General features: G+C 43.9%; 1 protein-coding gene across 2 annotated transcripts in view; it reads left to right on the forward strand.

The window, feature by feature from the left end:
* LOC126531848 (uncharacterized) overlaps positions 1-9807 on the forward strand; it is a 724626-nt gene extending 714819 nt beyond the window's left edge. For both annotated transcript variants that reach the window (XM_050179589.3, XM_055071564.2), the window contains exon 8: positions 284-9807. In XM_050179589.3, the coding sequence (XP_050035546.1) occupies positions 284-369 (86 nt within the window). In that variant the 3' untranslated portion in view covers positions 370-9807. The remainder of the gene's footprint in view (positions 1-283) is intronic.
* Positions 9808-10007: the final 200 nt, after the last annotated feature.

Here is a 10007-nt window from a genome sequence, read left to right on the forward strand (position 1 = left end):
AATGGTGACGAGACTGTCCAAGCATATGCGTATATATTTCCAACGTATTAAAATAACTGCGATATGTGAAAGTGCGTGTGACAGAAAAAGGCAGACAACTTCTCCGCTACTGCAACTATACGAAGCCGCGCCGTTGTGTAGTGCAGCAGGAATACTGGAGCACTGTCCGTACTGACATCTTTATACTGTCCTTCCTTGCGTACGCCTTGTGCGGGCACAGTTGTAAATTACGTCAAGCTGTCACCTTCGGGATGTCTTTCTCTCATTCTCTCCTCTTGTGCAGCTAACGGCGGCAGGCAGCACGCGGGCCTCGGAGGGGCGGTGGTGTTGCTTCTGGTTGTCTCAAGGCTGCTGGCGGCTTCGACGTAGTCCGACTGCTAATTAGAGTCTGCAGCGTGATTCAGCGCAACCGGGCCAACGTGTCGTCGGGACTGGTAGGACCGAGAAGTCTACGAAGAGGAGGTCCCGACACACCCACCAGCTATGGGCCGGAGCAACGAGCTCTCCGGCTCGTCGAAGCCAGAGCCCGGCTGAGAGGGTGCATTTTTCAGCGGACGCTAGATATCGAATTGCGGCATTCAGTATCTGGACGGTTGCTCCTGAAGTGTATTTTCCTTGTTGCCGAGACCTGCTCAGATGTATGAATGGTGCAATGTTACTCTTTACGCTGGCAGTACATTGCTGGAATGGCATACTCACAATGCTTTCTTTTTTGTTATATGTATTTTTTTTCTTTAGAAGAATGGTTGTTTTTCAAAAAACTTTCATCAGTCATGGCAATCTCCTCTGACCCTACGTCTGGCTGCACACGCGGCGATGAGACAAAACTGCGATCGCTCTATGCCCATTCTGGTTACACGTGGAGGAGTGCAGTGCCTGAGCGCACAGCGGGAAAAAAGAAGTTGGTCTAGCACATGATGACATGTGGAAATTTCAAATAAGTTCTGTGGAAGAAGATTTCCGAAAACGAAATGTTGCCATCCAGCCGACAGTTGCACGAAGTTACAAAGGAAATCCCTACCCCAGTATGTAAGAAATTGGTCGTGGTCCGGAGATGGGCATTGATGCGGAAAGGCATTAGTGCTATGTTCGATCCCAAGAATGAAACGATTTCTGTTTGAACTGCGAAGTATTCGTTCTGAGAAACTCGTTTAGGTTTCCTTTGCAGTGTCGTGCTACTGTCGAATCGATGACTATTATTCCCTTCCATGATGACACGGCTGTCGAATTTGCCCGAAAAAGCTTTGCTCTGACCTGCGGTGTACCAGGCAATTGCTTGGAGTGCCTGAAAGAGACGCCCGGGTTTTTCCTCGCTATAACTTCTGGTTAAGGATTTGCATTCTGAAATCGGCACACTATCCAACTTACGGGGAGCATAGTGCGACGTAATATACGGCACTGATCGCCATTCAAGGGAACTGTATAATCTGACCGTAGGGGAAAACGTACTGACCCAAGGGCTAAATGACGCCCTTAGAAAATATTTATCACTCTTTTGAGATTTTTCTATACGACATAACAAATGTCATGAAGCTCTCGCGCACGTTTTTTTTTTTTTTGACGCTCCACACGCCGTATTTTCCTGTCGAGATGTGCATGCGTGCCCCAGCGTTTCGCAGTGTTCCTGACGGGAAAGAGCGCAGTGCACGCACATTGTTGTGGGACAAGATCAGCCGTAAGTGATACGTGTTTCTATCACCTTATATTCAGCCAAGCTGACCAACACAATCGATGGATTTGCATCTGTGGCGCTTGAGATGCCAACGCGGTGGTGCGGGAGCTGTATTTTCAATCGTGCACGGCTTTACTCTCGGCACAAGTTATCGGTTCTCGCGGGAAAGAAATGCCCTGTCCTTTTAAACAATCTTGGAAATTGTCCTGATTAAGACTTGGATAATCAAGTGAGCAGAAGACGGAGTCTCCTTTTTTTTTTTCAAGCACATCCACAGCCGATATTCAAACGTACGCAAATACGCCTGTACCTAATGCTAATTTTCGGACATTAATCAACACTCGCAACAAAAACAAAAGCGTGGCTGAAAGCAACTTGATATCCTGCACTGGTCTTTGTTAGGTAATAAAAAGATATATCATAATTGGACGTCATCAAGATCGTGCAGGATGTTTCCGGAAGTGCTCCTACATTTATGGTAATATTTGAACAAATTGAACGGACCCGCGGCTTTATTAATGCCGCTTTTAAGTGATGTTGAGAAGTTGTGACAATTTCAAGGGAAAAACCACTTTGAGTAGGGCGTTATATTAACATCTCATGTAGGCGTAGGTATTTGGGTACGCTAGTTCTCAAGAATGTGAGCATTGAAATAATTTCTAGGTACTAAGTCAAGGGTTGGCGTCATAGAAAGTATTCATGAAACAAATGCCCTCTGGAGGAGAGAGCGTGTGAGGCGTCTGAATTTCTTTCTATGATTCCGCAGCTTTGGTGTATAGATTGTTCTCTTGTGTATAGACGTCGGTATTGTTTTGAAGTAATTTGTCATGCAAATTTCAGAGGTAAATTGACAACAAGGATATACGAGAAGATAGGATGACTAAGGCTTTTGCGCAGAACAATGGCTGTGTATGTGTAGAGACGCTTATGTTTAGTGTTGGGAAATCCGTAAACGGCGATATATTCTGCAGCGCACTCATAGCAAACCACGCTATACGCGATGGCCTTTTCTAAGTTTTATGGAATTTTCGTATATCGCTTGTCGCAGGTACATGACTCTAGTCCTTGAGCTGTATTACTCAGAGAGGCGGACATTACTTTCACGAGGAATTGAAACGCAGAATCAGCTAATTACCAAAATGTCACTAATCAGCTTCTTGATTATATCGCGGCGCAGATTGCCATCTAGGCATTGTAGCCGGTGAGTTTGCAAGGCGTATCCACTTGGAATGAACTTCCAAAAGGGCCCCAGTTTGGAGGTATGCCCCATTAAACTCTGTTAAAAAATGCATTGTTGTTCCACCTATTTTTTTAGAAGACTTTCTTTTATGCATTGAAGCACAAGAGTGACTGAAACGCCCGTGTATTTTGTCCCACGCTTCGGGAAATTATATCGCGGAACTGGTGTCATCCTGGAAATTAATTCCTGCAAACTCACGGGCTGCAATTCGTGAATCGGAATATGGGCCGTACAGTAATTAATTAAGCAGTTAATTAGTGAATGTTGGTTAAATGGCTCAATATGCGTTTCCATTTCTCGTGCATGTGATGTTAGCCTCTACTGATAATTCAGCTCAAGAACAAGAATTATGCTATCTGCCACAGGTGATAATTAAAAACTTGGAGTACGCTTAGGCTTCGCCTTCATGAGTGGAACGCGACATTCAAAGATCCACGACTGCTTCTCACGCTTCCCGGCTACTGCAGCTTATGTAACCGTAATGTTTACCGGGAAATGCTGGCGGCGAACGCTATGCACAAAGGCGAGTTTTCTTGTAGAAACGCGGCTTCTTGCGTGGGCCGATCCCGGAGGTCGTGCACAGACGTGCCAAAAAAAGTACATCATTTTCAGGTTTCTGTTTCGCACTTTCAGTATTTAAGTCTGAGAATATTCAACATAAAACGCATGCGCTGTCGTTGTTTTGTTTCGTGATATTTGTTTGTGGTGTGTCATTCTCGAAATTCCGGCGAATAACTTTGTCAAGAATGTAAGACAAGGTTCGAGCAACTTTAGTGATAGACTGGTGTGGCAGGTAAACCCGCATATACCGCATGTCATATAGCAAAGCATGGCCTATACTGACACCTAAATACATGCGGATATTATCGCTCGCGGACAACTCCGCCGACACCGGATTTTCTGCGACACGGGCGTTAAGCTTCCGGAAAACGTAACAATGATCGATATAAAGCTTCAGTAGTGCACTTTCTTCATGCATATATTATTTCGCGCAGTTTTTCCTTAGGCCGCTGAAAGAGAGGGCACCAGTCCCAACTGCTTGCATTTGTCATTTGGAATAATAAGAGGGAATGCCGTAAGCGCTCGAAATTCATCAGAATCCTAATTTCGTTTTTCGTTATCACGAGCATATTTGGAGCTAGCATGAGTTGAAGTATTTCCATAAGGTATATGTCTCACGTGCAAGACTGCGTATAAATTCTTTGCTTTCGTTTATTCACATATGCTTTGGACAGCTCAGCGTCGTCGTTTCTGATGATGTGAACAATGGATACACAACCTAAAGTAAGGGACATCTACAGCAGGATATGAAAATAAATTTTCATCGAAGCTCTTTCATTTACCACAGCTGATCTTCAGTGAACACTTATGGAAATCTTGCAATGTGCGGCTGTGTGTGAGAGGTAGAAGAAAATCTACTCGTGACTGGCCTATTTCTATCGCTCAAACACCCAAGCTAAATTAAAGGTTCGAACTTGGTCTTGACATTGGTACACCCTGCAACGTGACTACGTAATGAAAGCGGCGCTGCAGCTGCCTCACACTGCTCCGAGAAATGGCAGTCCTTTTTATGTGAAATTGGGATGGTGAAAATTTTTTCCCGGCCACATTTATTTTGCTTTAAAGCTTAAATAATAAAAAAATAAGAGTACACCTAAGCGCTTCTTATGGGTTGTGGATGCGAAAGCATGAACGTCCAACTGAGCGTCGCCGAGTGGTCCTTCGAGTTATCAACTCGTCGCGGGCAAGCCAGCTCGTTGACACGATTGGCCATCGCTTCCTAGATAGCAGAAGGCCAGTGCACTTCGATCCGTGACGTCATGCTTCATTGCCCGACTGCCATATAATCTAATGGGGACGCTCTGGAGTAAGCCGCGGTGATTTTGACGTCACGACGGTGCTGGCAACGGAAATTTCAGTCCAAGTAGCATCATGTCATCAAGCAGAGTGCAGTGGCCTTTAGCCCAGTGAGTGAGACGATCGGGTTACGAGTGTGGGGGCTCGTAAGTTCGAAGCTTCCTACCGCCAACGTTCTTCCTTTCGAATGAATTATGTTTTTATACAATATTTCCGTTTTTATAGCGATTACAGAGGCGATGTTAGAACGCAGGCAACAGCTTGTGCGGAAGAGGAACGCGCGTATAGCACAGGCTTCCGAAAGCGGAGGTGACGTGGCGTCGCGGAGGTGCCCTCTCCCCTCACGCAACACATGGCGCGGCAGCAGTTGTTTCCCTCTCGCCGGCTGTGCTCCGTCGAGGCGCGCACATGACGTGGCATAGCAGCCAATTGGTATTTAGGTGCCGTTGTGCTACTACAGGCGCCTGATTTTTCGTTCACTGGGCCGTTTGATGCTTTCACATCAATTACGTTCTTTCCTTGGAAGCATTCGGCCGGTAGCTCTGGCTGAACTGAATTGACGGGGCTTTTTTCAAAGCTTTACCACGGGACAATTATGTTTATTAGAATTGTGCCACAACTTGTCCTTCTGATCTGTTCAGTCGACTGTGGCAGCTTCGAAAAAAAATACTTATAAAATTTACTACGTTGTTTCTATATTTATTTTTAATTCCAGAAATAGACAGCTGCCAAGATTTATCAAAAGAATTAAAATATTGTTTAGATTTAATAGGTAGAAGTTACAATTAGCCCTGACGCTTTCTGCTGCATCATCTATCATGTCTACTTGCTTTGTTGGTGACACGTACTACAATGTACCCTGCAATTACGTGTTTTTATGGCGACAGTGGGGACAGACATGACAAGACAGTTATAATGTGTTTTTGATAGCGGTGAACGTGCTCGAGTGTTTCTACACAGTTTCCAAGTTGAATGGGTGTCCCCAGCAAAAGCTAATTCGAGGACAAGAACGAGTAGCGTATCAGTTTCTATAATTAATTTTTTTTCCGAGAAAAATCATGGTGCTTCTGGAGAAAAGTTTTTTGATTGACTATTGTATCAATCACGCAAAAAAATCAGCAACTGCCGGCCCAGGACAGGTACGCGAGCTTACCGGAACCGCATGTCGTAGTGTGTGGTACTGCTTCCAGCTGAAAGATGAAGGCCAGAAGCAGACAGATGATGGACAATTCTTCGGTGGTCTGGAATGTAGTAGCGAACGCAGTGGAGAAGCAGGAACTGTTCTTTAAATTATTTATTGCTATCTTGCTTTACTGTTATGGTCACATCCAGGTTATTACATACGTTGCTGCATATAAGCGCGTGCTAGAATTCGTGTCTTGTGGGAAGAAAAAAAAAATTATGTTCTCGCTTGTTGAAAGTGTATACGGGGCAGTTGGCATGCGGTGTGATATGTCGAGTGTTTTCATTTTTTTTTAGTTCGAAGATAATTTATTGAAATATTTTGTTAGTAATAGCTGTATTACGCATTTCTGGGGGAATTTCGGCAAGCGGCGGAAATAACCTGCATGTGCAAGCAGATGATATTCACTAATGAACTCTTTATTTATTCACTGCAGAGCACGTGCCACAATTGCCAAATTCACAACGATCAATAGTGAAATCGGGTCTACTATTCACACTGGCGCATAGCAATATTCATAGCGAAATTTGACCACTTCCGGTCATTATTTTACCGTCATTATTTTACCGCAGGAGTTGGGAAGTTTATATCTCGTGCATATAATTTTCAAAAGACAGAGAAATAAAATTATGCAGATGCAACACACGCTTTGGTATCGGTGTGAATCTAAGGTCTCGTAAAGCGATAAATTAATGACCTAAGAGTTCTGCGGAAGCCCGCGAGGTGTAGAGAAGAAATTAATAAAAGGGAAATGGAGACACCCACCAAAACGTAGCAAGTTGCTAAAAAGAAAACCCATACGGGCTCCTCGAAAGAAAAGCCTCGCAAGTGAAGAAAAAGAAACTGCGAGGCTTTTCTTTAGAGGAACCCGTATGGGTTTCCTTTGTTGCAAATTGCTACGTTTGGATGAATAACTCATTTTTTCTTTAGTAAGCGATAAATTAAAGCATACAACACTGTTCCATCTTCTACAACGTGTTTTGCAACGTGCCGATTACTTGTGCCTGTCCTGCCAATCGGCAAGGCGTCGTAATCTTCATCACACGGCCTGCTTAATTCACGGATTTACCAGGATCAGCCCACTTGTCATCACGCCATCCCTGGAGTCGATGTAGTTTACTAGCACACTGCATCCGCGACTCGTCCACCTTATAAGTCAAGAAAACGAAGCAGCAGTCACACGAATACCGGAAAGGAAGGTCTAGAAATATTCGTTTTAGTAGAATTATGCGCCTGAATGTTTGTATTTGTTGCGCGGAAGATATTCAGGTACTGTTTGTTGTTTCAATGCATTATCCGTTAAATACAAAGCCGGCGACCAGCACATCCGTAGGCGTAGCACATACTTATAAGACGCTTCGTTATATGAGTGATGTACTATACGTAAGCTATTAGGCAAGACAAGAGCAATGCCACGGAACGCACTGTTCGGGAGGGTCCGCCTAAAATTTCACCTTATTTGGTAAAAAAATCTGGCAACATATCAAAGGCTTTTCTCATCAACTGCCCACAACTCAAGGCATTGGCAACACGTGGTTCTTTGAACTTCGTATTACACCATCATAAAGGTGCAAAGTATGGCCACAAAATTGTGCATACCATTTTAAGGCGGCGCTCCTAGGCGCCCGTTCCTGCGTCGGCGTCGGTGGCGTAAGCGAGGAACAAGAACAGCGAAATATGAAAGAGCAAACGCGGAGCGGGAGATGAAAGACACGAGCCGCGAACGGCGAAGACCAATGAGAGTGGCCCCTCAGTGACGTGCGTGCGGGGAAACTGGTGTCATGCGGACCCGCCCGACCGCTCGATGCATACTCGTATCTGGTCTCGGCCGGACCGCTCGTTTCGTACCATCGTCTGCTCGCGTCAGCTCTCGCTCACGCTTGTTTGGTTCGCTTGGTTTGGTCCCGTTGGCGCTTGCTTCGATTGCCATGGTTTGCAATTGCTTTATAATCTGATTGTATGCGCGACGGGAATTGTGTAGTACTTCCTGGAAGACACGCGGCACCGGCGATTACACTAGAACCTTCGACGAGTCGTGCAGAAAAGCCGACGCGCTTTCTGATCCGCAGATCAGAATTTCGACGATTGCCGACTCTGCTACATGTGTCTCTCAAATTCTTTGCCGCAATATGTCGCGAAATAAAAACACGTATGCAGCTGCGCTCAAATTTTGCGTTAGCGGGTATCGTAATCAGAGCTAAATTTTTTGTGGCACCCAGGGCAAGTGATGTGCCTTAGGTAGCATGCTTTATGGGTACCGAACTGAGGCGAAACCTCAGCGGAATGCGACGTAGGGGCATTTGTGAAATATCATGGAGAAACACATTTATCTGCGGCACTTAATTGAGAAGTTACGTAGTTAGAGCAGCTTACGCTTAGATATCTATGTTTACTATCGGTGTTTTTTTTTGTGTCCTTGTCGGACATTTTTCGCAAAGGGCTATGATTTGTGCCTGAATCATCAAACCAGAAAATTAGAGTTAATGACAAACATATTGAAAGTTGTGCTAGTATAAGGATTTCTCCTAAGCCGATATTTTTCAGTAGTGCTCAACTTTCGTTACGAAAATGTAGCACGTGCATTAAATGAATCAATAATTAAATTAATTAATAAATTTAAAGATCAGCTGCATGGGCATTTTGATTTCCATATCGGCATTCCTGCAATTCACCGGAAAAGCTGGGAAACCGTCCTTTCACAGGTGATATTGAAAAAGAAAATGTTCTTGCACTAAAGAAAAGAAATAAATTAAAGGAGCCGGCAAATACAGCTTAATATTAGAACTTTAGTCGCGTGTCGAGTGGCATTGCTTATTTTTTTTCTTCTCTCTTCAAGTGCAGAAAACAGAAGTGGCTTGTTCGCCTAGTATTACCTTAGGCACTAAATCGTCTGAAGGCACAGCTCATTACGCGTAGTTTTTGTTTAGTTAAACGTGTACTGTGAATAAAACGCAACAGTTAAGCTCCATATGGCGACTTGGCGTGTGCTGTTGCTGCACACGTTCACATGCTTTTTTTGAACGCTTGTTGACATTTGCTGTACATAACATGAGACCGTATATTTTCATCCCTCGTCGCTTAAACTAGCAGAATAGCGAATCAAGTATTAAAGACGTTTTTATTTGGAAATGGTTAGGCGGCTGCAATATTCGCATCGTAAGAAATAATTTAAAACAGCCAGTGGGACTTTCTGAAAGACTAGTTTTGAAAGAGCCCCATTCATTTAGACATCTGGTTGTGGACATCACATTGGGCATACCAAGGAAGGACAATGCTGAGAATTGTTTGACCAAATGGTCGATAAAATCGGGGCTTTATATTTATTCTATATATATATAACGGAATGCTGTTCACCTTGAATGCTCAAGCATACTGTCAGTTTTCATCATGAATTTTAAATTGTTTGTATATTGAAAAATAATTGAAGAAATTGCTACGCAATCGTTAAAATAAATGTAGGCTGTAGTTATGAACCTCTCTGACGTTGCTCAAAGTTCTTGTACTCTAGAAGATACGGGAGGCCTTGTTGAAACTTTTCCACTATAAGAACGAGGTAGTTGCTTGCATATCCCGTTACAATGTTTATTGTGCAAAATGCCCCATTGTGCAATCATGAACACGCGGCCAACTTGCTGACAGTTGTGCTTTGGCAAGGCAATGTTCAGTGAATGATATATTCATGCAAAGCATGAACTACAGTGCTTCTAATTATACTGGCCTTTGGGGACTACGCAGTTGTGTATATACATTCGTCTTGTCCGTAGAATTAAATAGCTGAAAATGAAAACTAAGAACAGAATTGTACAACATGATGTATATGCTGTAAAGAGCTTCAGTAAACGAGTTGCCAATCATTGTATTTGTCTGCCTCTTTGAACACTGTTCTCTGCGTGATGGTTGTGGGAGGACAGCTTGTTCCTTGCTGTGTGCATTAAGAAATCTTGCCTGACGTATTTCGGCGTTGGTGGCTGACTGTTAGGTAAGTCCCAAACAATGGAATCATCCTCAGTAAGGAAGCCTTCATTGCTCTGAGGACAGCTTATGTCACTCTGAAA

Source organism: Dermacentor andersoni, chromosome 5, assembly GCF_023375885.2.
Source record: "Dermacentor andersoni chromosome 5, qqDerAnde1_hic_scaffold, whole genome shotgun sequence".
NCBI classification, from domain to species: Eukaryota; Metazoa; Arthropoda; class Arachnida; order Ixodida; family Ixodidae; genus Dermacentor; species Dermacentor andersoni.